The following is a 24,637-nucleotide window of genomic DNA, read 5'->3' as shown; positions in this document are numbered from 1 at the left end:
TCTGCGGAGTCAGTGGAGTCGGTATTGTCTGCTGAGTCGGTGTTGTCTGCTGAGTCGGTGTTGTCTGCTGAGTCTGTGTTGTCTATTGAGTCTGTGTTGTCTATTGAGTCGGTGTTGTCTGCTGAGTCTGTGTTGTCTATTGAGTCTGTGTTGTCTATTGAGTCGGTGTTGTCTGCTGAGTCGGTGTTGTCTGCTGAGTCGGTGTTGTCTGCTGAGTCGGTGGAGTCTGCTGAGTCGGTGGAGTCTGCTGAGTCGGTGGAGTCCGCTGAGTCGGTGGAGTCTGCGGAGTCGGTGGAGTCTGCGGAGTCGGTGGAGTTGGTGTTGTCTGCGGAGTCAGTGGAGACGGTGGAGTCGGTGGAGTCTGCGGAGTCAGTGGATTCGGTGTTGTCTGCGGAGTCAGTGGAGTCTGTGGAGTCAGTGGTGTCTGCGGAGTCAGTATTGTCTGCGGAGTCGGTGTTGTCTGCAGAGTCAGTGGAGTCTACTGAGTCGGTGTAGTCTGCTGAGTCGGTGTAGTCTGCTGAGTCGGTGTAGTCTGCTGAGTCGGTGTAGTCTGCTGAGTCGGTGGAGTCTGCGGAGTCGGTGGAGTCGGTGTTGTCTGCGGAGTAAGTGGAGTCGGTGTTGTCTGCGGACTCAGTGGAGTCGGTGTTGTCTGCGGAGTCAGTGGAGTCGGTGTTGTCTGCGGAGTCGGTGTTGTCTGCGGAGTCGGTGTTGTCTGCGGAGTTGGTGTTGTCTGCTGAGTCAGTGGAGTCGGTGTTGTCTGCGGAGTCAGTGGAGTCGGTGTTGTCTGCGGAGTCAGTGGAGTCGGTGTTGTCTGCGGAGTCAGTGGAGTCGGTGTTGTCTGCGGAGTCAGTGGAGTCTGTGGAGTCTGCGGAGTCGGTGTTGTCTGCGGAGTCGGTGTTGTCTGCGGAGTCGGTGTTGTCTGCTGAGTCAGTGGAGTCTGTGTTGTCTGCGGAGTCAGTGGAGTCGGTGTTGTCTGCGGAGTCAGTGGAGTCGGTGTTGTCTGCGGAGTCGGTGGAGTCTGTGGTGTCAGTGGAGTCGGTGTTGTCTGCGGAATCAGTGGAGTCGGTGTTGTCTGCGGAGTCAGTGGAGTCTGCGGAGTCGGTGTAGTCTGCGGAGTCAGTGTTGTCTGCGGGGTCGGTGTTGTCTGCGGAGTCAGTGGAGTCGGTGTTGTCTGCGGAGTCAGTGAAGTCGGTGTTGTCTGCTGAGTCGGTGTTGTCTGCTGAGTCGGTGTTGTCTGCTGAGTCGGTGGAGTCTGCGGAGTCAGTGGAGTCGGTATTGTCTGCTGAGTCGGTGTTGTCTGCTGAGTCGGTGTTGTCTGCTGAGTCGGTGTTGTCTGCTGAGTCTGTGTTGTCTATTGAGTCTGTGTTGTCTATTGAGTCGGTGTTGTCTGCTGAGTCGGTGTTGTCTGCTGAGTCGGTGTTGTCTGCTGAGTCGGTGGAGTCTGCTGAGTCGGTGGAGTCTGCTGAGTCGGTGGAGTCCGCTGAGTCGGTGGAGTCTGCGGAGTCGGTGGAGTCTGCGGAGTCGGTGGAGTTGGTGTTGTCTGCGGAGTCAGTAGAGACGGTGGAGTCTGCGGAGTCAGTGGATTCGGTGTTGTCTGCGGAGTCAGTGGAGTCTGTGGAGTCAGTGGTGTCTGCGGAGTCAGTATTGTCTGCGGAGTCGGTGTTGTCTGCAGAGTCAGTGGAGTCTACTGAGTCGGTGTAGTCTGCTGAGTCGGTGTAGTCTGCTGAGTCGGTGTAGTCTGCTGAGTCGGTGTAGTCTGCTGAGTCGGTGGAGTCTGCGGAGTCGGTGGAGTCGGTGTTGTCTGCGGAGTCAGTGGAGTCGGTGTTGTCTGCGGACTCAGTGGAGTCGGTGTTGTCTGCGGAGTCAGTGGAGTCGGTGTTGTCTGCGGAGTCGGTGTTGTCTGCGGAGTCGGTGTTGTCTGCGGAGTTGGTGTTGTCTGCTGAGTCAGTGGAGTCGGTGTTGTCTGCGGAGTCAGTGGAGTCGGTGTTGTCTGCGGAGTCGGTGTTGTCTGCTAAGTCGGTGTAGACTGCTGAGTCGGTGTATTCTGCTGAGTCGGTGTAGTCTGCTGAGTCGGTGGAGTCTGCGGAGTCGGTGGAGTCTGCTGAGTCAGTGGAGTCAGTGTTGTCTGCGGAGACAGTGGAGTTGGTAGAGTCGGTGGAGTCTGCTGAGCCGGTGGAGTCTGCTGAGTCGGTGGAGTCTGCTGAGTCGGTGGAGTCTACGGAGTCGGTGGAGTCGGTGGTGTCTGCGGAGTCGGTGTTGTCTGCGGAGTCAGTGGAGTCGGTGTTGTCTGCTGAGTCGGTGGAGTCTGCGGAGTCGGTGGAGTCTGCGGAGTAGGTGTTGTCTGCTGAGTCGGTGTTGTCTGCGGAGTCGGTGTTGTCTGCGGAGTCAGTGGAGTCGGTGTTGTCTGTGGAGTCAGTGGAGTCGGTGTTGTCTGCGGAGTCAGTGGAGTCTGTGGAGTTGGTGGAGTCTGTGGAGTCAGTGAAGTAGGTGGAGTCTGCGGAGTCAGTGTTGTCTGCGGAGTCGGTGTTGTCTGCGGAGACGGTGTTGTCTGCTGAGTCGGTGTTGTCTGCTGAGTCGGTGTTGTCTGCTGAATCGGTGTTGTCTGCGGTGTCAGTGGAGTCGGTGTTGTCTGCGGAGTCAGTGGAGTCGGTGTTGTCTGCGGAGTCGGTGTTGTCTGCGGAGTCGGTGGAGTCTGTGGAGTCGGTGGAGTCGGTGGAGTCTGTGGAGTCGGTGGAGTCGGTGGAGTCTGTGGAGTCTGTGGAGTCGGTGGAGTCTGTGGAGTCGGTGGAGTCTGTGGAGTCGGTGGAGTCTGCGGAGTCAGTGGAGTCTGCGGAGTCAGTGAAGTAGGTGGAGTCTGCGGAGTCGGTGTTGTCTGCGGAGTCAGTGGATTCGGTGTTGTCTGCGGAGTCAGTAGAGTCTGTGGAGTCAGTGGAGTCTGCGGAGTCAGTATTGTCTGCGGAGTCGGTGTTGTCTGCGGAGTCAGTGGAGTCTACTGAGTCGGTGTAGTCTGCTGAGTCGGTGTAGTCTGCTGAGTCGGTGTAGTCTGCTGAGTCGGTGTAGTCTGCTGAGTCGGTGGAGTCTGCGGAGTCAGTGGAGTCGGTGTTGTCTGCGGAGTCAGTGGAGTCGGTGTTGTCTGCGGAGTCAGTGGAGTCGGTGTTGTCTGCGGAGTCAGTGGAGTCGGTGTTGTCTGCGGAGTCAGTGGAGTCTGTGGAGTCTGCGGAGTCGGTGTTGTCTGCGGAGTCGGTGTTGTCTGCGGAGTCGGTGTTGTCTGCTGAGTCAGTGGAGTCGGTGTTGTCTGCGGAGTCAGTGGAGTCGGTGTTGTCTGCGGAGTCAGTGGAGTCGGTGTTGTCTGCGGAGTCGGTGGAGTCTGTGGTGTCAGTGGAGTCGGTGTTGTCTGCGGAATCAGTGGAGTCGGTGTTGTCTGCGGAGTCAGTGGAGTCTGCGGAGTCGGTGTTGTCTGCTGAGTCGGTGTTGTCTGCTGAGTCGGTGTTGTCTTTTGATTCGGTGTTGTCTTTTGAGTCGGTGTTGTCTGCTGAGTCGGTGTTGTCTGATGAGTGGGTGTTGTCTGCTGAGTCGGTGGAGTCTGCGGAGTCAATGGAGTCGGTGTTGTCTGCTGAGTCGGTGTTGTCTTTTGAGTCGGTGTTGTCTGCTGAGTCGGTGCTGTCTGCTGAGTCGGTGTTGTCTACTAATTCGGTGTAGTCTGCTAAGTCGGTGGAGTCGGTGTTGTCTGCTGAGTCGGTGTTGTCTGCGGAGTCGGTGTTGTCTGCGGAGTCAGTGGAGTCGGTGTTGTCTGTGGAGTCAGTGGAGTCGGTGTTGTCTGCGGAGTCAGTGGAGTCTGTGGAGTTGGTGGAGTCTGTGGAGTCAGTGAAGTAGGTGGAGTCTGCGGAGTCAGTGTTGTCTGCGGAGTCGGTGTTGTCTGCGGAGACGGTGTTGTCTGCTGAGTCGGTGTTGTCTGCTGAGTCGGTGTTGTCTGCTGAATCGGTGTTGTCTGCGGTGTCAGTGGAGTCGGTGTTGTCTGCGGAGTCAGTGGAGTCGGTGTTGTCTGCGGAGTCGGTGTTGTCTGCGGAGTCGGTGGAGTCTGTGGAGTCGGTGGAGTCGGTGGAGTCTGTGGAGTCGGTGGAGTCGGTGGAGTCTGTGGAATCTGTGGAGTCGGTGGAGTCTGTGGAGTCGGTGGAGTCTGTGGAGTCGGTGGAGTCTGCGGAGTCGGTGGAGTCTGCGGAGTCAGTGAAGTAGGTGGAGTCTGCGGAGTCGGTGTTGTCTGCGGAGTCAGTGGATTCGGTGTTGTCTGCGGAGTCAGTGGAGTCTGTGGAGTCAGTGGAGTCTGCGGAGTCAGTATTGTCTGCGGAGTCGGTGTTGTCTGCGGAGTCAGTGGAGTCTACTGAGTCGGTGTAGTCTGCTGAGTCGGTGTAGTCTGCTGAGTCGGTGTAGTCTGCTGAGTCGGTGGAGTCTGCGGAGTCAGTGGAGTCGGTGTTGTCTGCGGAGTCAGTGGAGTCGGTGTTGTCTGCGGAGTCAGTGGAGTCGGTGTTGTCTGCGGAGTCAGTGGAGTCGGTGTTGTCTGCGGAGTCAGTGGAGTCTGTGGAGTCTGCGGAGTCGGTGTTGTCTGCGGAGTCGGTGTTGTCTGCGGAGTCGGTGTTGTCTGCTGAGTCAGTGGAGTCAGTGGAGTCGGTGTTGTCTGCGGAGTCAGTGGAGTCGGTGTTGTCTGCGGAGTCGGTGTTGTCTGCGGAGTCGGTGGAGTCTGTGGTGTCAGTGGAGTCGGTGTTGTCTGCGGAATCAGTGGAGTCGGTGTTGTCTGCGGAGTCAGTGGAGTCTGCGGAGTCGGTGTTGCCTGCTGAGTCGGTGTTGTCTGCTGAGTCGGTGTTGTCTTTTGAGTCGGTGTTGTCTTTTGAGTCGGTGTTGTCTGCTGAGTCGGTATTGTCTAATGAGTGGGTGTTGTCTGCTGAGTCGGTGGAGTCTGCGGAGTCAATGGAGTCGGTGTTGTCTGCTGAGTCGGTGTTGTCTTTTGAGTCGGTGTTGTCTGCTGAGTCGGTGCTGTCTGCTGAGTCGGTGTTGTCTACTAATTCGGTGTAGTCTGCTAAGTCGGTGGAGTCGGTGGAGTCTGCAGAGTCAGTGGAGTCGGTGTTGTCTGCGGAGTCAGTGGAGTCGGTGTTGTCTGCGGAGTCGGTGGAGTCTGCTGAGTCAGTGGAGTCAGTGTTGTCTGCGGAGACAGTGGAGTTGGTAGAGTCGTTGGAGTCTGCTGAGCCGGTGGAGTCTGCTGAGTCGGTGGAGTCTGCTGAGTCGGTGGAGTTTACGGAGTCGGTGGAGTCGGTGGTGTCTGCGGAGTCGGTGTTGTCTGTGGAGTCAGTGGAGTCGGTGTTGTCTGCTGAGTCGGTGGAGTCTGCGGAGTCGGTGGAGTCTGCGGAGTAGGTGTTGTCTGCTGAGTCGGTGTTGTCTGCGGAGTCGGTGTTGTCTGCGGAGTCAGTGGAGTCGGTGTTGTCTGCGGAGTCAGTGGAGTCGGTGTCTGTGGAGTCAGTGGAGTTGGTGTTGTCTGCGGAGTCAGTGGAGTCTGTGGAGTTGGTGGAGTCTGTGGAGTCAGTGAAGTAGGTGGAGTCTGCGGAGTCAGTGTTGTCTGCGGAGTCGGTGTTGTCTGCGGAGTCGGTGTTGTCTGCGGAGCCGGTGTTGTCTGCGGAGACGGTGTTGTCTGCTGAGTCTGTGTTGTCTGCTGAGTCGGTGTTGTCTGCTGAGTCGGTGGAGTCTGCGGAGTCAATGGAGTCGGTGTTGTCTGCTAAGTCGGTGTTGTCTTTTGAGTCGGTGTTGTCTGCTGAGTCGGTGCTGTCTGCTGAGTCGGTGTTGTCTACTAATTCGGTGTAGTCTGCTAAGTCGGTGGAGTCGGTGGAGTCTGCAGAGTCAGTGGAGTCGGTGTTGTCTGCGGAGTCAGTGGAGTCGGTGTTGTCTGCGGAGTCGGTGGAGTCTGCTGAGTCAGTGGAGTCAGTGTTGTCTGCGGAGACAGTGGAGTTGGTAGAGTCGGTGGAGTCTGCTGAGCCGGTGGAGTCTGCTGAGTCGGTGGAGTCTGCTGAGTCGGTGGAGTCTACGGAGTCGGTGGAGTCGGTGGTGTCTGCGGAGTCGGTGTTGTCTGTGGAGTCAGTGGAGTCGGTGTTGTCTGCTGAGTCGGTGGAGTCTGCGGAGTCGGTGGAGTCTGCGGAGTAGGTGTTGTCTGCTGAGTCGGTGTTGTCTGCGGAGTCGGTGTTGTCTGCGGAGTCAGTGGAGTTGGTGTTGTCTGCGGAGTCAGTGGAGTCGGTGTTGTCTGTGGAGTCAGTGGAGTCGGTGTTGTCTGCGGAGTCAGTGGAGTCTGTGGAGTTGGTGGAGTCTGTGGAGTCAGTGAAGTAGGTGGAGTCTGCGGAGTCAGTGTTGTCTGCGGAGTCGGTGTTGTCTGCGGAGTCGGTGTTGTCTGCGGAGCCGGTGTTGTCTGCGGAGACGGTGTTGTCTGCTGAGTCGGTGTTGTCTGCTGAGTCGGTGTTGTCTGCTGAGTCGGTGTTGTCTGCGGTGTCAGTGGAGTCGGTGTTGTCTGCGGAGTCAGTGGAGTCGGTGTTGTCTGCGGAGTCGGTGTTGTCTGCGGAGTCGGTGGAGTCGGTGGAGTCGGTGGAGTCTGTGGAGTCTGTGGAGTCTGTGGAGACTGTGGAGTCTGTGGAGACTGTGGAGTCGGTGGAGTCTGTGGAGTCGGTGGAGTCTGTGGAGTCGGTGGAGTCTGCGGAGTCAGTGAAGTAGGTGGAGTCTGCGGAGTCGGTGTTGTCTGCGGAGTCAGTGGATTCGGTGTTGTCTGCGGAGTCAGTGGAGTCTGTGGAGTCAGTGGAGTCTGCGGAGTCAGTATTGTCTGCGGAGTCGGTGTTGTCTGCGGAGTCAGTGGAGTCTACTGAGTCGGTGTAGTCTGCTGAGTCGGTGTAGACTGCTGAGTCGGTGTAGTCTGCTGAGTTGGTGGAGTCTGCGGAGTCAGTGGAGTCGGTGTTGTCTGCGGAGTCTGTGGAGTCGGTGTTGTCTGCGGAGTCAGTGGAGTCGGTGTTGTCTGCGGAGTCAGTGGAGTCGGTGTTGTCTGCGGAGTCGGTGGAGTCTGTGGAGTCTGCGGAGTCGGTGTTGTCTGCGGAGTTGGTGTTGTCTGCTGAGTCAGTGGAGTCGGTGTTGTCTGCGGAGTCAGTGGAGTCGGTGTTGTCTGCGGAGTCGGTGGAGTCTGTGGAGTCTGTGGAGTCGGTGGAGTCTGTGGAGTCAGTGAAGTAGGTGGAGTCTGCGGAGTCGGTGTTGTCTGCGGAATCAGTGGAGTCGGTGTTGTCTGCGGAGTCAGTGGAGTCTGCGGAGTCGGTGTTGTCTGCTAAGTCGGTGTTGTCTTTTGAGTCGTTGTTGTCTTTTGAGTCGGTGTTGTCTGCTGATGCGGTGTTGTCTGATGAGTGGGTGTTGTCTGCTGAGTCGGTGGAGTCTGCGGAGTCAGTGGAGTCGGTGTTGTCTGCTGAGTCGGTGTTGTCTTTTGAGTCGGTGTTGTCTGCTGAGTCGGTGTTGTCTGCTGAGTCGGTGTTGTCTACTAATTCGGTGTAGTCTGCTAAGTCGGTGGAGTCGGTGGAGTCTGCAGAGTCAGTGGAGTCGGTGTTGTCTGCGGAGTCAGTGGAGTCGGTGGAGTCTGCTGAGTCGGTGGAGTTTGCGGAGTCAGTGAAGTAGGAGGAGTCTGCGAAGTCGGTGTTGTCTGCGGAGTCGGTGGAGTCGGTGTTGTCTGCGGAGTCAGTGAAGTCGGTGAAGTCAGTGGAGTCGGTGGAGTCTGCTGAGTCGGTGGAGTCTGCGGAGTCAGTGGTGTCGGTGCTGTCTGCGGAGTCAGTGGAGTCGGTGGAGTCAGTGGAGTCTGCTGAGTCAGTGGAGTCTGCGGAGTCAGTGGAGTCTGCGGAGTCAGTGGAGTCGGGGTTGTCTGCTGAGTCGGTGTTGTCTTTTGAGTCGGTGTTGTCTGCTGAGTCGGTATTGTCTGCGGAGTCGGTGGAGTCTGCGGAGTCGTTGTTGTCTGCTGAGTCGGTGTTGTCTGCTGAGTCGGTGTTGTCTTTTGAGTCGGTGTTGTCAGCTGAGTCGGTGTTGTCTGCTGAGTCGATGTTGTCTGCTGAGTCGGTGTTGTCTGCTGAGTCGGTGTTGTCTGCTGAGTTGGTGTAGTCTGCTGAGTCGGTGGAGTCTGCTGAGTCGGTGGAGTCTGCTGAGTCAGTGGAGTCGGTGTTCTCTGCGAAGTCAGTGGAGTCTGCTGAGTCAGTGGAGTCTGCTGAGTCGGTGGAGTCTGCTGAGTCGGTGGAGTCTGCTGAGTCGGTGGAGTCGGTGTTGTCTGCGGAGTCAGTGGAGTCGGTTTGTCTGCGGAGTCGGTGGAGTCTGTGTTGTCTGCTGAGTCGGTGTTGTCTGCTGAGTCAGTGTTGTCTGCTGAGTCGGTGTTGTCTGCTGAGTCGGTGTTGTCTGCGGAGTCAGTGGAGTCGGTGTTGTCTGCTGAGTCGGTGTTGTCTGCGGAGTCGGTGTTGTCTGCTGAGTCGGTATTGTCTGCTGAGTCGGTGTTGTCTGCTGAGTCGGTGTAGTCTGCTGAGTCGGTGGAGTCTGCTGATTCGGAGCAGTCTGCAGAGACAGTGGAGTAGGTATTGTCTGCGGAGACAGTGGAGTTGGTGGAGTCAGTGGAGTCTGCTGAGTCGGTGGAGTCTGCTGAGTCGGTAGAGTCTGCGGAGTCGGTGGAGTCTGTGGAGTCTGCGGAGTCGGTGTTGTCTGCGGAGTCGGTGTTGTCTGCGGAGTCAGTGGAGTCGGTGTTGTCTGCGGAGTCAGTGGAGTCGGTGTTGTTTGTGTAGTCAGTGGAGTCGGTGTTGTCTGCGGAGGCAGTGTTGTCTGCGGAATCAGTGGAGTCGGTGTTGTCTGCGGAGTCAGTGGAGTCTGCGGAGTCAGTGTTGTCTGCGGAGTCGGTGTAGTCTGCGGAGTCAGTGGAGTCGGTGTTGTCTGCGGAGTCAGTGAAGTCGGTGTTGTCTGCTGAGTCGGTGTCTGCTGAGTTGGTGGAGTCGGTGTTGTCTGCGGAGTCGGTGTAGTCTGCGGAGTCGGTGTTGTCTGCGGAGTCGGTGTTGTCTGCGGAGTCAGTGGAGTCGGTGTTGTCTGCGGAGTCGGTGTTGTCTGCGGAGTCGGTGGAGTCTGTGGTGTCTGTGGAGTCTGTGTTGTCTGCGGAGTCGGTGTTGTCTGCTGAGTCAGTGGAGTCGGTGTTGTCTGCTGAGTCAGTGGAGTCGGTGTTGTCTGCGGAGTCAGTGGAGTCGGTGTTGTCTGCGGAGTCAGTGGAGTCGGTGTTGTCTGCAGAGTCGGTGGAGTCTGTGGTGTCTGTGGAGTCAGTGGAGTCTGTGGAATCAGTGAACAAGGTGCAGTCTGCGGAGTCGGTGTTGTCTTTTGAGTTGGTGTTGTCTGCTGATTCGATGTAGTCTGCTAAGTCGGTGGAGTCGGTGCAGTCTGCGGAGTCAGTGGAGTCGGTGTTGTCTGCGGAGTCAGTGGAGTCGGTGGAGTCTGCTGAGTCGGTGGAGTCTGCGGAGTCAGTGAAGTAGGAGTCTGCGGAGTCGGTGTTGTCTGCGGAGTCAGTGGAGTCGGTGTTGTCTGCGGAGTCAGTGGAGTCTGCGGAGTCAGTGGAGTCTGCGGAGTCGGTGTTGTCTGCGGAGTCGGTGGAGTCAGTGTTGTCTGCGGAGTCAGTGAAGTCGGTGAAGTCGGTGAAGTCAGTGGAGTCGGTGGAGTCTGCTGAGTCGGTGGAGTCTGCGGAGTCAGTGGAGTCGGTGTTGTCTGTGGAGTCAGTGGAGTCGGTGGAGTTGGTGGAGTCGGTGGAGTCAGTGGAGTCTGCTGAGTCAGTGGAGTCTGCGGAGTCAGTGGAGTCGGTGTTGTCTGCTGAGTCGGTGTTGTCTACTGAGTCGGTGTTGTCTGCTGAGTCGGTGTTGTCTTTTGAGTCGGTTTTGTCTGCTGAGTCGGTGTTGTCTGCTGAGTCGATGTTGTCTGCTGAGTCGATGTTGTCTGCTGAGTCGGTGTTGTCTGCTGAGTCGGTGTTGTCTGCTGAGTCGGTGTAGTCTGCTGAGTCGGTGGAGTCTGCTGAGTCGGTGGAGTCTGCTGAGTCGGTGGAGTCTGCGGAGTCAGTGGAGTCGGTGTTCTCTGCGGAGTCAGTGGAGTCGGTGGAGTCAGTGGAGTCTGCTGAGTCAGTGGAGTCTGCTGAGTCGGTGGAGTCTGCTGAGTCGGTGGAGTGGGTGATGTCTGCGGAGTCAGTGGAGTCGGTGTTGTCTGCGGAGTCAGTGGAGTCGGTGTTGTCTGCTGAGTCGGTGTTGTCTGCTGAGTCGGTGTTGTCTGCTGAGTCGGTGTTGTCTGCTGAGTCGGTGTTGACCTTTGAGTCGATGTTGTCTGCTGAGTCGGTGTTGTCTGCTGAGTCGGTGGAGTCTGTTGAGTCGATGGAGTCTGCGGAGTCAGTGGAGTCGATGTTGTCTGCTGAGTCAGTGTTGTCTGCGAAGTCGGTGTTGTCTGCTGAGTCGGTGTTGTCTGCTGAGTCGGTGTTGTCTGTTGAGTCGGTGTTGTCTGTTGAGTCGGTGTTGTCTGCTGAGTCGGTGTTGTCTGCTGAGTCTGTGTTGCCTGCTGAGTCGGTGTTGTCTGCTGAGTCAGTGGAGTCTGCTAAGTCAGTGGAGTCTGCGGAGCCAGTGGAGTCGGTGTTGTCTGCGGAGTCGGTGTTGTCCGCGGAGTCGGTGTTGTCTGCTGAGTCGGTGTTGTCTGTGAAGTCAGTGGAGTCGGTGTTGTCTGCTGAGTCGGTGGTGTCTGCGGAGTCAGTGGAGTCGGTGTTGTCTGCTGAGTCGGTTTTGTCTGCTGAGTCGATGTTGTCTGCTGAGTCGGTGTTGTCTTTTGAGTCGGTGTTGTCTGCTGAGTCGGTGTTGTCTGCTGAGTCGGTGTTTATCTGCGGAGTCGGTGCTGTCTGCTGAGTCGGTGTTGTCTGCGAAGTCGGTGTTGTCTGCTGAGTCTGTGTTGTCTGCTGAGTCGGTGTTGTCTGCGGAGTCAGTGTTGTCTGCTGAGTCGATGTTGTCTGCTGAGTCGGTGTTGTCTGCTGAGTCGGTGGAGTCTGCGGAGTCGGTGTAGTCTGCTGAGTCGGTGGAGTCTGCTGATTCGGTGTAGTCTGCGGAGTCAGTAGAGTCGGTGTTGTCTGCGGAGTCGGTGTTGTCTGCTGAGTCGGTGTAGTCTGCTGAGTCGGTGGAGTCTGCTGATTCGGAGCAGTCTGCAGAGACAGTGGAGTAGGTATTGTCTGCGGAGACAGTGGAGTTGGTGGAGTCAGTGGAGTCTGCTGAGTCGGTGGAGTCTGCTGAGTCGGTAGAGTCTGCGGAGTCGGTGGAGTCTGTGGAGTCTGCGGAGTCGGTGTTGTCTGCGGAGTCGGTGTTGTCTGCGGAGTCAGTGGAGTCGGTGTTGTCTGCGGAGTCAGTGGAGTCGGTGTTGTTTGTGTAGTCAGTGGAGTCGGTGTTGTCTGCGGAGGCAGTGTTGTCTGCGGAATCAGTGGAGTCGGTGTTGTCTGCGGAGTCAGTGGAGTCTGCGGAGTCAGTGTTGTCTGCGGAGTCGGTGTAGTCTGCGGAGTCAGTGGAGTCGGTGTTGTCTGCGGAGTCAGTGAAGTCGGTGTTGTCTGCTGAGTCGGTGTCTGCTGAGTTGGTGGAGTCGGTGTTGTCTGCGGAGTCGGTGTAGTCTGCGGAGTCGGTGTTGTCTGCGGAGTCGGTGTTGTCTGCGGAGTCAGTGGAGTCGGTGTTGTCTGCGGAGTCGGTGTTGTCTGCGGAGTCGGTGGAGTCTGTGGTGTCTGTGGAGTCTGTGTTGTCTGCGGAGTCGGTGTTGTCTGCTGAGTCAGTGGAGTCGGTGTTGTCTGCTGAGTCAGTGGAGTCGGTGTTGTCTGCGGAGTCAGTGGAGTCGGTGTTGTCTGCGGAGTCAGTGGAGTCGGTGTTGTCTGCAGAGTCGGTGGAGTCTGTGGTGTCTGTGGAGTCAGTGGAGTCTGTGGAATCAGTGAACAAGGTGCAGTCTGCGGAGTCGGTGTTGTCTTTTGAGTTGGTGTTGTCTGCTGATTCGATGTAGTCTGCTAAGTCGGTGGAGTCGGTGCAGTCTGCGGAGTCAGTGGAGTCGGTGTTGTCTGCGGAGTCAGTGGAGTCGGTGGAGTCTGCTGAGTCGGTGGAGTCTGCGGAGTCAGTGAAGTAGGAGTCTGCGGAGTCGGTGTTGTCTGCGGAGTCAGTGGAGTCGGTGTTGTCTGCGGAGTCAGTGGAGTCTGCGGAGTCAGTGGAGTCTGCGGAGTCGGTGTTGTCTGCGGAGTCGGTGGAGTCAGTGTTGTCTGCGGAGTCAGTGAAGTCGGTGAAGTCGGTGAAGTCAGTGGAGTCGGTGGAGTCTGCTGAGTCGGTGGAGTCTGCGGAGTCAGTGGAGTCGGTGTTGTCTGTGGAGTCAGTGGAGTCGGTGGAGTTGGTGGAGTCGGTGGAGTCAGTGGAGTCTGCTGAGTCAGTGGAGTCTGCGGAGTCAGTGGAGTCGGTGTTGTCTGCTGAGTCGGTGTTGTCTACTGAGTCAGTGTTGTCTGCTGAGTCGGTGTTGTCTTTTGAGTCGGTTTTGTCTGCTGAGTCGGTGTTGTCTGCTGAGTCGATGTTGTCTGCTGAGTCGATGTTGTCTGCTGAGTCGGTGTTGTCTGCTGAGTCGGTGTTGTCTGCTGAGTCGGTGTAGTCTGCTGAGTCGGTGGAGTCTGCTGAGTCGGTGGAGTCTGCTGAGTCGGTGGAGTCTGCGGAGTCAGTGGAGTCGGTGTTCTCTGCGGAGTCAGTGGAGTCGGTGGAGTCAGTGGAGTCTGCTGAGTCAGTGGAGTCTGCTGAGTCGGTGGAGTCTGCTGAGTCGGTGGAGTGGGTGATGTCTGCGGAGTCAGTGGAGTCGGTGTTGTCTGCGGAGTCAGTGGAGTCGGTGTTGTCTGCTGAGTCGGTGTTGTCTGCTGAGTCGGTGTTGTCTGCTGAGTCGGTGTTGTCTGCTGAGTCGGTGTTGACCTTTGAGTCGATGTTGTCTGCTGAGTCGGTGTTGTCTGCTGAGTCGGTGGAGTCTGTTGAGTCGATGGAGTCTGCGGAGTCAGTGGAGTCGATGTTGTCTGCTGAGTCAGTGTTGTCTGCGAAGTCGGTGTTGTCTGCTGAGTCGGTGTTGTCTGCTGAGTCGGTGTTGTCTGTTGAGTCGGTGTTGTCTGTTGAGTCGGTGTTGTCTGCTGAGTCGGTGTTGTCTGCTGAGTCTGTGTTGCCTGCTGAGTCGGTGTTGTCTGCTGAGTCAGTGGAGTCTGCTAAGTCAGTGGAGTCTGCGGAGCCAGTGGAGTCGGTGTTGTCTGCGGAGTCGGTGTTGTCTGCGGAGTCGGTGTTGTCTGCTGAGTCGGTGTTGTCTGTGAAGTCAGTGGAGTCGGTGTTGTCTGCTGAGTCGGTGGTGTCTGCGGAGTCAGTGGAGTCGGTGTTGTCTGCTGAGTCGGTTTTGTCTGCTGAGTCGATGTTGTCTGCTGAGTCGGTGTTGTCTTTTGAGTCGGTGTTGTCTGCTGAGTCGGTGTTGTCTGCTGAGTCGGTGTTTATCTGCGGAGTCGGTGCTGTCTGCTGAGTCGGTGTTGTCTGCGAAGTCGGTGTTGTCTGCTGAGTCTGTGTTGTCTGCTGAGTCGGTGTTGTCTGCGGAGTCAGTGTTGTCTGCTGAGTCGATGTTGTCTGCTGAGTCGGTGTTGTCTGCTGAGTCGGTGGAGTCTGCGGAGTCGGTGTAGTCTGCTGAGTCGGTGGAGTCTGCTGATTCGGTGTAGTCTGCGGAGTCAGTAGAGTCGGTGTTGTCTGCGGAGACAGTGGAGTTGGTGGAGTCAGTGTAGTCTGCTGAGTCGGTGGAGTCTGCTGAGTCGGTGGAGTCTGCTGAGTCTGCTGAGTCGGTGGAGTCTGCGGAGTCGGTGGAGTCTGCGGAGTCGGTGGAGTCTGCGGAGTCGGTGTTGTCTGCGGAGTCGGTGTTGTCTGCGGAGTCAGTGGAGTCGGTGTTGTCTGCTGAGTCGGTGGAGTCTGCGGAGTCGGTGGAGTCTGCGGAGTCGGGGTTGTCTGCGGAGTCGGTGTTGTCTGCGGAGTCAGTGGAGTCGGTGTTGTCTGCGGAGTCAGTGGAGTCGGTGTTGTCTGTGTAGTCAGTGGAGTCGGTGTTGTCTGCGGAGGCAGTGGAGTCTGTGGAGTCTGTGGAGTCAGTGAAGTAGGTGGAGTCTGCGGAGTCAGTGTTGTCTGCGAAGTCAGTGGAGTCGGTGTTGTCAGCGGAGTCAGTGGAGTCTGCGGAGTCAGTGTTGTCTGCGGATTCGGTGTTGTCTGCGGATTCGGTGTTGTCTGCGGAGTCAGTAATGTCGGTGTTGTCTGCGGAGTCAGTGAAGTCGGTGTTGTCTGCTGAGTCGGTGTTGTCTGCTGAGTCGGTGTGGTCTGCTGAGTTGGTGAAGTCTGCGGAGTCAGTGGAGTCGGTGTTGTCTGCTGAGTCGGTGTTGTGTGCTGAGGCGGTGTGGTTTGCTGAGTCGGTGTTGTCTTTTAAGTCAGTGTTGTCTTTTGAGTCGGTGTTGTCTGCTGAGTCGGTGTTGTCTGCTGAGTCGGTGTTGTCTGCTGAGTCGGTGTTGTCTGCTGAGTCGGTGGAGTCTGTTGAGTCGATGGAGTCTGCGGAGTCAGTGGAGTCGGTGGAGTCTGCTGAGTCGGTGGAGTCTGTGGAGTCGGTGGAGTTGGTGTTATCTGCGGAGTCAATGGAGTCGGTGGAGTCAGTGGAGTCTGCTGAGTCGGTGGAGTCTGCGGAGTCGGTGTTGTCTGCTGAGTCTGTGTTGTCTGCTGAGTCGGTGTTGTCTGCGGAGTCAGTGTTGTCTACTGAGTCGGTGTTGTCTGCTGAGTCGGTGTTGTCTGCTGAGTCGGTGTTGTCTGCTGAGTCAGTGGAGTCTGCTAAGTCAGTGGAGTCTGCGGAGCCAGTGGAGTCGGTGTTGTCTGCGGAGTTGGTGTTGTCTGCGGAGTCGGTGTTGTCTGCTGAGTCGGTGTTGTCTGTGAAGTCAGTGGAGTCGGTGTTGTCTGCTGAGTCGGTGTTGTCTGCTGAGTCGGTGGTGTCTGCGGAGTCAGTGGAGTCGGTGTTGTCTGCTGAGTCGGTTTTGTCTGCTGAGTCGATGTTGTCTGCTGAGTCGGTGTTGTCTTTTGAGTCGGTGTTGTCTGCTGAGTCGGTGTTGTCTGCTGAGTCGGTGTTTATCTGCGGAGTCGGTGCTGTCTGCTGAGTCGGTGTTGTCTGCGAAGTCGGTGTTGTCTGCTGAGTCTGTGTTGTCTGCTGAGTCGGTGTTGTCTGCGGAGTCAGTGTTGTCTGCTGAGTCGGTGTTGTCTGCTGAGTCGGTGTTGTCTGCTGAGTCGGTGGAGTCTGCGGAGTCGGTGTAGTCTGCTGAGTCGGTGGAGTCTGCTGATTCGGTGTAGTCTGCGGAGTCAGTAGAGTCGGTGTTGTCTGCGGAGACAGTGGAGTTGGTGGAGTCAGTGTAGTCTGCTGAGTCGGTGGAGTCTGCTGAGTCGGTGGAGTCTGCTGAGTCTGCTGAGTCGGTGGAGTCTGCGGAGTCGGTGGAGTCTGCGGAGTCGGTGGAGTCTGCGGAGTCGGTGTTGTCTGCGGAGTCGGTGTTGTCTGCGGAGTCAGTGGAGTCGGTGTTGTCTGCTGAGTCGGTGGAGTCTGCGGAGTCGGTGGAGTCTGCGGAGTCGGGGTTGTCTGCGGAGTCGGTGTTGTCTGCGGAGTCAGTGGAGTCGGTGTTGTCTGCGGAGTCAATGGAGTCGGTGTTGTCTGTGTAGTGAGTGGAGTCGGTGTTGTCTGCGGAGGCAGTGGAGTCTGTGGAGTCTGTGGAGTCAGTGAAGTAGGTGGAGTCTGCGGAGTCAGTGTTGTCTGCGAAGTCAGTGGAGTCGGTGTTGTCAGCGGAGTCAGTGGAGTCTGCGGAGTCAGTGTTGTCTGCGGATTCGGTGTTGTCTGCGGATTCGGTGTTGTCTGCGGAGTCAGTAATGTCGGTGTTGTCTGCGGAGTCAGTGAAGTCGGTGTTGTCTGCTGAGTCGGTGTTGTCTGCTGAGTCGGTGTGGTCTGCTGAGTTGGTGAAGTCTGCGGAGTCAGTGGAGTCGGTGTTGTCTGCTGAGTCGGTGTTGTGTGCTGAGGCGGTGTGGTTTGCTGAGTCGGTGTTGTCTTTTAAGTCAGTGTTGTCTTTTGAGTCGGTGTTGTCTGCTGAGTCGGTGTTGTCTGCTGAGTCGGTGTTGTCTGCTGAGTCGGTGTTGTCTGCTGAGTCGGTGGAGTCTGTTGAGTCGATGGAGTCTGCGGAGTCAGTGGAGTCGGTGGAGTCTGCTGAGTCGGTGGAGTCTGTGGAGTCGGTGGAGTTGGTGTTATCTGCGGAGTCAATGGAGTCTGTGGAGTCAGTGGAGTCTGCTGAGTCGGTGGAGTCTGCGGAGTCGGTGTTGTCTGCTGAGTCTGTGTTGTCTGCTGAGTCGGTGTTGTCTGCGGAGTCAGTGTTGTCTACTGAGTCGGTGTTGTCTGCTGAGTCGGTGTTGTCTGCTGAGTCGGTGGAGTCTGCGGAGTCGGTGCAGTCTGCTGAGTCGGTGGAGTCTGCTGATTCGGTGTAGTCTGCGGAGTCAGTAGAGTCGGTGTTGTCTGCGGAGACAGTGGAGTTGGTGGAGTCAGTGTAGTCTGCTGAGTCGGTGGAGTCTGCTGAGTCTGCTGAGTCCGTGGAGTCTGTTGAGTCGATGGAGTCTGCGGAGTCAGTGGAGTCGATGTTGTCTGCTGAGTCAGTGTTGTCTGCGAAGTCGGTGTTGTCTGCTGAGTCGGTGTTGTCTGCTGAGTCGGTGTTGTCTGTTGAGTCGGTGTTGTCTGTTGAGTCGGTGTTGTCTGCTGAGTCGGTGTTGTCTGCTGAGTCTGTGTTGCCTGCTGAGTCGGTGTTGTCTGCTGAGTCAGTGGAGTCTGCTAAGTCAGTGGAGTCTGCGGAGCCAGTGGAGTCGGTGTTGTCTGCGGAGTTGGTGTTGTCTGCGGAGTCGGTGTTGTCTGCTGAGTCGGTGTTGTCTGTGAAGTCAGTGGAGTCGGTGTTGTCTGCTGAGTCGGTGTTGTCTGCTGAGTCGGTGGTGTCTGCGGAGTCAGTGGAGTCGGTGTTGTCTGCTGAGTCGGTTTTGTCTGCTGAGTCGATGTTGTCTGCTGAGTCGGTGTTGTCTTTTGAGTCGGTGTTGTCTGCTGAGTCGGTGTTGTCTGCTGAGTCGGTGTTTATCTGCGGAGTCGGTGCTGTCTGCTGAGTCGGTGTTGTCTGCGAAGTCGGTGTTGTCTGCTGAGTCTGTGTTGTCTGCTGAGTCGGTGTTGTCTGCGGAGTCAGTGTTGTCTGCTGAGTCGGTGTTTTCTGCTGAGTCGGTGTTGTCTGCTGAGTCGGTGGAGTCTGCGGAGTCGGTGTAGTCTGCTGAGTCGGTGGAGTCTGCTGATTCGGTGTAGTCTGCGGAGTCAGTAGAGTCGGTGTTGTCTGCGGAGACAGTGGAGTTGGTGGAGTCAGTGTAGTCTGCTGAGTCGGTGGAGTCTGCTGAGTCGGTGGAGTCTGCTGAGTCTGCTGAGTCGGTGGAGTCTGCGGAGTCGGTGGAGTCTGCGGAGTCGGTGGAGTCTGCGGAGTCGGTGTTGTCTGCGGAGTCGGTGTTGTCTGCGGAGTCAGTGGAGTCGGTGTTGTCTGCTGAGTCGGTGGAGTCTGCGGAGTCGGTGGAGTCTGCGGAGTCGGGGTTGTCTGCGGAGTCGGTGTTGTCTGCGGAGTCAGTGGAGTCGGTGTTGTCTGCGGAGTCAATGGAGTCGGTGTTGTCTGTGTAGTCAGTGGAGTCGGTGTTGTCTGCGGAGGCAGTGGAGTCTGTGGAGTCTGTGGAGTCAGTGAAGTAGGTGGAGTCTGCGGAGTCAGTGTTGTCTGCGAAGTCAGTGGAGTCGGTGTTGTCAGCGGAGTCAGTGGAGTCTGCGGAGTCAGTGTTGTCTGCGGATTCGGTGTTGTCTGCGGATTCGGTGTTGTCTGCGGAGTCAGTAATGTCGGTGTTGTCTGCGGAGTCAGTGAAGTCGGTGTTGTCTGCTGAGTCGGTGTTGTCTGCTGAGTCGGTGTGGTCTGCTGAGTTGGTGAAGTCTGCGGAGTCAGTGGAGTCGGTGTTGTCTGCTGAGTCGGTGTTGTGTGCTGAGGCGGTGTGGTTTGCTGAGTCGGTGTTGTCTTTTAAGTCAGTGTTGTCTTTTGAGTCGGTGTTGTCTGCTGAGTCGGTTTTGTCTGCTGAGTCGGTGTTGTCTGCTGAGTCGGTGTTGTCTGCTGAGTCGGTGGAGTCTGTTGAGTCGATGGAGTCTGCGGGGTCAGTGGAGTCGGTGGAGTCTGCTGAGTCGGTGGAGTCTGTGGAGTCGGTGGAGTTGGTGTTATCTGCGGAGTCAATGGAGTCGGTGGAGTCAGTGGAGTCTGCTGAGTCGGTGGAGTCTGCGGAGTCGGTGTTGTCTGCTGAGTCTGTGTTGTCTGCTGAGTCGGTGTTGTCTGCGGAGTCAGTGTTGTCTACTGAGTCGGTGTTGTCTGCTGAGTCGGTGTTGTCTGCTGAGTCGGTGGAGTCTGCGGAGTCGGTGCAGTCTGCTGAGTCGGTGGAGTCTGCTGATTCGGTGTAGTTTGCGGAGTCAGTAGAGTCGGTGTTGTCTGCGGAGACAGTGGAGTTGGTGGAGTCAGTGTAGTCTGCTGAGTCGGTGGAGTCTGCTGAGTCTGCTGAGTCTGCTGAGTCGGTGGAGTCTGCGGAGTCGGTGGAGTCTGCGGAGTCTGCGGAGTCGGTGGAGTCTGCGGAGTCGGCGTTGTCTGCGGAGTCGGTGTTTCTGCGGAGTCAGTGGAGTCGGTGTTGTCTGCAGAGTCAGTGGAGTTGGTGTTGTCTGTGTAGTCAGTGGAGTCGGTGTTGTCTGCGGAGGCAGTGGAGTCTGTGGAGTCTGTGGAGTCAGTGAAGTAGGTGGAGTCTGCGGAGTCAGTGTTGTCTGCGAAGTCAGTGGAGTCGGTGTTGTCAGCGGAGTCAGTGGAGTCTGCGGAGTCAGTGGAGTCTGCGGAGTCAGTGTTGTCTGCGGATTCGGTGTTGTCTGCGGAGTCAGTGGAGTCGGTGTTGTCTGCGGAGTCAGTGAAGTCGGTGTTGTCTGCTGAGTCGGTGTTGTCTGCTGAGTCGGTGTGGTCTGCTGAGTTGGTGGAGTCTGCGGAGTCAGTGGAGTCGGTGTTGTCTGCTGAGTCGGTGTTGTCTGCTGAGTCCGTGTGGTCTGCTGAGTCGGTGTTGTCTTTTGAGTCGGTGTTGTCTTTTTAGTCGGTGTTGTCTGCTGAGTCGGGGGAGTCTGCGGAGTCGGTGTTGTTTGCGGAGTCGATGTTGTTTGCGGAGTCAGTGGAGATGGTGTTTTCTGCGAAGTCGGTGGAGTCTGTGGAGTCGGTGGAGTCAGTGGAGTCTGCGGAGTCAGTGGAGTAGGTGGAGTCTGCGGAGTCTGTGTTGTCTGCGGAGTCAGTGGAGTCGGTGTTGTCGGTGGAGTCTGCGGAGTCAGTGAAGTCGGTGGAGTCAGTGGAGTCTGCGGAGTCAGTGGAGTCGGTGTTGTCTGCTGAGTCGGTGTCTGCGGAGTCGGTGTTGTCTGCGGAGTCGGTGTTGTCTGCGGAGTCGGTGTTGCCTGCGGAGTCGGTTTTGTCTGCTGAGTCGGTGTTGTCTGCTGAGTCGGTGCTGTCTGCTGAGTCGGTGTAGTCTGCTGAGTCGGTGTAGTCTGCTGAGTCCCTGTAGTCTGCTGAGTCGGTGGAGTCTGCTGAGTCAGTGGAGTTAGTGTTGTCTGCGGAGACAGTGGAGTGGATGGAGTCGGTGGAGTCTGCTGAGCCGGTGGAGTCTGCTGAGCCGGTGGAGTCTGCTGAATCGGTGGAGTCTGCTGAGTCGGTGGAGTCTGCGGAGTCGGTGTTGTCTGCGGAGTCGGTGGTGTCTGCGGAGTCGGTGGTGTCTGCGGAGTCAGTGGAGTCGGTGTTGCCTGCTGAGTTGGTGGAGTCTGCGTAGTCGGTGGAGTCTGCGGAGTAGGTGTTGTCTGCGGAGTAGTTGTTGTCTGCGGAGTCGGTGTTGTCTGCGGAGTCGGTGTTGTCTGCGGAGTCAGTGGAGTCGGTGTTGTCTGCGGAGTCAGTGGAGTCTGTGGAGTCGGTGTTGTCTGCGGAGTCAGTGGAGTGTGAAGAGTCAGTGTTGTCTGCGGAGTCGGTGTTGTCTGCGTAGTCGGTGTTGTCTGCGGAGCCGGTGTTGTCTACGGAGTCGGTGTTGTCTGCTGAGTCGGTGTTGTCTGCTGAGTCGGTGTTGTCTGCTGAGTTGGTGTTTTCTGCGGAGTCAGTGGAGTCGGTGTTGTCTGCGGAGTCATTGGAGTCTGTGGAGTCGGTGGAGTCGGTGGAGACTGCGGAGTCAGTGAAGTAGGTGGAGTCTGCGGAGTCAGTGTTGTCTGCGGAGTCGGTGTTGTCTGTGGAGTCAGTGGAGTCGGTGTTGTCTGCGGAGTCAGTGCAGTCGGTGAAGTCTGTGGAGTCGGTGTTGTCTGCTGAGTCAGTGTTGTCTGCTGAGTCGGTGTTGTCTGTTGAGTGGGTGTTGTCTGCTGAGTCGGTGGAGTCTGCTGAGTCGGTGGAGTCTGTGGAGTCTGTGGAGTCGGTGTTGTCTGCGGAGTCGGTGGAGTCTGCGGAGTCAGTGGAGTCGGTGTTGCCTGCGGAGTCAGTGGAGTCGGTGGAGTCAGTGGAGTCAGTGGAGTCTGTGTTGTCTGCGGAGTCAGTGGAGTCGGTGGAGTCGGTGGAGTCAGTGGACTCTGCTGAGTTGGTGGAGTCTGCGGAGTCGGTGTTGTCTGCGGAGTCGGTGTGGTCTGCGGAGTCGGTGTTGTCTGCGGAGTCAGTGGAGTCCGTGTTGTCTGGGGAGTCGGTGTTGTCTGCGGAGTCAGTGTTGTCTGCGGAATCGGTGTTGTTTGCGGAGTCGGTGTTGTCTGCGGAGTTAGTGGAGTCAGTGTTGTCTGCGGAGTCAGTGGAGTCGGTGTTGTCTGCGGAGTCAGTGGAGTCGGTGTTGTCTGCGGAGTCAGTGATGTCTGCGGAGTCGGTGTTGTCTGTGGAGTCAGTGGAGTCGGTGTTGTCTGCAGAGTCAGTTGAGTCGGTGTTGTCTGCAGAGTCAGTGGAGTCGGTGTTGTCTGCGGAGGCAGTGGAGTCAGTGGAGTCTGTGGAGTCGGTGGAGTCTGTGGAGTCAGTGAAGTAGGTGGAGTCTGCGGAGTCAGTGTTGTCTGCGGAGTCAGTGGAGTCGGTGTTGTCTGCGGAGTCAGTGGAGTCTGCGGAGTCAATGGAGTCTGCGGAGTCAGTGTTGTCTGCGGATTCGGTGTTGTCTGCGGAGTCAGTGGAGTCGGTGTTGTCTGCGGAGTCAGTGAAGTCGGTGTTGTCTGCTGAGTCGGTGTTGTCTGCTGAGTCGGTGTTGTCTGCTGAGTCGGTGTTGTCTGCGGAGTCGGTGGAGTCTGCGGAGTCAGTGGAGTCGGTGTTGTCTGCTGAGTCTGTGTTGTCTGCTGAGTCGGTGTGGTCTGCTGAGTCGGTGTTGTATTTTGAGTCGGTGTTGTCTTTTGAGTCGGTGTTGTCTGCTGAGTTGGTGTTGTCTGCTGAGTCGGTGTTGTCTGTTGAGTCGGTGTTGTCTGCGGAGTCGGTGTTGTCTGCGGAGTCGGTGTTGTCTGCGGAGTCGGTGTTGTCTGCGGAGACGGTGGAGTCTGTGGAGTTGGTGTTGTCTGCGGAGTCAGTGCAGTCGGTGAAGTCTGTGGAGTCGGTGTTGTCTGCTGAGTCAGTGTTGTCTGCTGAGTCGGTGTTGTCTGTTGAGTGAGTGTTGTCTGCTGAGTCGGTGGAGTCTGCTGAGTCGGTGGAGTCTGTGGAGTCTGTGGAGTCGGTGTTGTCTGCGGAGTCGGTGGAGTCTGCGGAGTCAGTGGAGTCGGTGTTGCCTGCGGAGTCAGTGGAGTCGGTGGAGTCAGTGGAGTCAGTGGAGTCTGTGTTGTCTGCGGAGTCAGTGGAGTCGGTGGAGTCGGTGGAGTCAGTGGACTCTGCTGAGTTGGTGGAGTCTGCGGAGTCGGTGTTGTCTGCGGAGTCGGTGTGGTCTGCGGAGTCGGTGTTGTCTGCGGAGTCAGTGGAGTCCGTGTTGTCTGGGGAGTCGGTGTTGTCTGCGGAGTCAGTGTTGTCTGCGGAATCGGTGTTGTTTGCGGAGTCGGTGTTGTCTGCGGATTTAGTGGAGTCAGTGTTGTCTGCGGAGTCAGTGGAGTCGGTGTTGTCTGCGGAGTCAGTGGAGTCGGTGTTGTCTGCGGAGTCAGTGATGTCTGCGGAGTCGGTGTTGTCTGTGGAGTCAGTGGAGTCGGTGTTGTCTGCAGAGTCAGTTGAGTCGGTGTTGTCTGCAGAGTCAGTGGAGTCGGTGTTGTCTGCGGAGGCAGTGGAGTCAGTGGAGTCTGTGGAGTCGGTGGAGTCTGTGGAGTCAGTGAAGTAGGTGGAGTCTGCGGAGTCAGTGTTGTCTGCGGAGTCAGTGGAGTCGGTGTTGTCTGCGGAGTCAGTGGAGTCTGCGGAGTCAATGGAGTCTGCGGAGTCAGTGTTGTCTGCGGATTCGGTGTTGTCTGCGGAGTCAGTGGAGTCGGTGTTGTCTGCGGAGTCAGTGAAGTCGGTGTTGTCTGCTGAGTCGGTGTTGTCTGCTGAGTCGGTGTTGTCTGCTGAGTCGGTGTTGTCTGCGGAGTCGGTGGAGTCTGCGGAGTCAGTGGAGTCGGTGTTGTCTGCTGAGTCTGTGTTGTCTGCTGAGTCGGTGTGGTCTGCTGAGTCGGTGTTGTATTTTGAGTCGGTGTTGTCTTTTGAGTCGGTGTTGTCTGCTGAGTTGGTGTTGTCTGCTGAGTCGGTGTTGTCTGTTGAGTCGGTGTTGTCTGCGGAGTCGGTGTTGTCTGCGGAGTCGGTGTTGTCTGCGGAGTCGGTGTTGTCTGCGGAGACGGTGGAGTCTGTGGAGTTGGTGTTGTCTGCGGAGTAGGTGTTGTCTGCGGAGTCAGTATTGTCTGCGGAGTCAGTGGAGTCGGTGTTGTCTGCGGAGTCAGTGGAGTCGGTGTTGTCTGCGGAGTCGGTGGAGTCTGTTGTGTCTGTGGAGTCGGTGGAGTCTGCGGAGTCAGTGGAGTCGGTGTTGTCTGCGGAGTCAGTGGAGTCTGCAGAGTCGGTGTTGTCTGCGGAGTTGGTGTTGTCTGCTGAGTCGGTGTTGTCTCCTGAATCCGTGTTGTCTTTTGAGTCTCTGTTGTCTTTTGAGTCGGTGTTGTCTGCTGAGTCGGTGTTGTCTGCGGAGCCGGTGTTGTCTGCAGAGTCGGTGTTGTCTGCAGAGTCGGTGTTGTCTGCGGAGTCGGTGTTGTCTGCTGAGTCGGTGTTGTCTGCTGAGTTGGTGTTTTCTGCGGAGTCAGTGGAGTCGGTGTTGTCTGCGGAGTCGTTGGAGTCTGTGGAGTCTGTGGAGTCTGTGGAGTCGGTGGAGTCTGCGGAGTGAGTGAAGTAGGTGAAGTCTGCGGAGTCGGTGTTGTCTGCGGAGTCAGTGGAGTCGGTGTTGTCTGCGGAGTCAGTGGAGTCTGTGGAGTCAGTGGAGTCTGCGGAGTCAGTGTTGTCTGCGGAGTCGGTGTTGTCTGTGGAGTCAGTGGAGTCAGTGTTGTCTGCGGAGTCAGTGGAGTCGGTGAAGTCTGTGGAGTCGGTGTTGTCTGCTGAGTCAGTGTTGTCTGCTGAGTCGGTGTTGTCTGTTGAGTCGGTGTTGTCTGCTGAGTCGGTGGAGTCTGCTGAATCGGTGGAGTCTGTGAAGTCTGGGAAGTCGATGTTGTCTGCGGAGTCGGTGGAGTCTGCGGAGTCAGTGGAGTCGGTGTTGCCTGCGGAGTCAGTGGAGTCGGTGGAGTCAGTGGAGTCTGTGTTGTCTGCGGAGTCAGTGGAGTCAGTGGACTCTGCTGAGTTCGTGGAGTCTGCTGAGTCGGTGGAGTCTGCGGAGTCGGTGTGGTCTGCGGAGTCGTTGTTGTCTGCGGAGTCAGTGGAGTCGGTGTTGTCTGCAGAGTCAGTGGAGTCGGTGTTGTCTGGGGAGTCGGTGTTGTCTGCGGAGTCGGTGTTGTCTGCTGAATCGGTGTTGTCTGCGGAGTCGGTGTTGTCTGCGGAGTTAGTGGAGTCGGTGTTGTCTGCGGAGTCAGTGGAGTCGGTGTTGTCTGCGGAGTCAGTGTTGTGTGCGGAGTCGGTGTTGTCTGCGGAGTCAGTGGAGTCGGTGTTGTCTGCAGAGTCAGTGGAGTCGGTGTTGTCTGTGTAGTCAGTGGAGTCGGTGTTGTCTGCGGAGGCAGTGGAGTCGGTGGAGTCTGTGGAGTCGGTGGAGTCTGTGGAGTCAGTGAAGTAGGTGGAGTCTGCGGAGTCAGTGTTGTCTGCGGAGTCAGTGGAGTCAGTGTTGTCTGCAGAGTCAGTGGAGTCGGTGTTGTCTGGGTAGTCGGTGTTGTCTGCGGAGTCGGTGTTGTCTGCTGAATCGGTGTTGTCTGCGGAGTCGGTGTTGTCTGCGGAGTTAGTGGAGTCGGTGTTGTCTGCGGAGTCAGTGGAGTCGGTGTTGTCTGCGGAGTCAGTGTTGTCTGCGGAGTCGGTGTTGTCTGCGGAGTCAGTGGAGTCGGTGTTGTCTGCAGAGTCAGTGGAGTCGGTGTTGTC

At 57.1% G+C, this 24,637-nt stretch overlaps 1 protein-coding gene across 1 annotated transcript in view; it reads right to left on the bottom strand.

Moving 5' to 3' along the window:
- Positions 1-24,637, bottom strand: part of LOC141161415 (uncharacterized) — a 160,648-nt gene that overhangs the window by 47,483 nt on the left and 88,528 nt on the right. The window contains 10 exon segments of the mRNA XM_073646225.1: positions 2,624-3,250; positions 4,001-4,762; positions 9,363-9,426; positions 9,512-10,209; positions 12,092-12,536; positions 13,636-14,130; positions 14,635-14,831; positions 15,484-15,750; positions 17,501-17,762; positions 19,799-19,884. Coding sequence (XP_073502326.1) covers positions 2,624-3,250; positions 4,001-4,762; positions 9,363-9,426; positions 9,512-10,209; positions 12,092-12,536; positions 13,636-14,130; positions 14,635-14,831; positions 15,484-15,750; positions 17,501-17,762; positions 19,799-19,884 — 3,903 coding nt within the window.

Source organism: Phyllobates terribilis, unplaced genomic scaffold, assembly GCF_046119375.1.
Source record: "Phyllobates terribilis strain yellow unplaced genomic scaffold, ASM4611937v1 Scaffold_9__5_contigs__length_417890890, whole genome shotgun sequence".
NCBI classification, from domain to species: domain Eukaryota; kingdom Metazoa; phylum Chordata; class Amphibia; order Anura; family Dendrobatidae; genus Phyllobates; species Phyllobates terribilis.
This window is presented reverse-complemented; position numbering and strand designations above follow the sequence as displayed.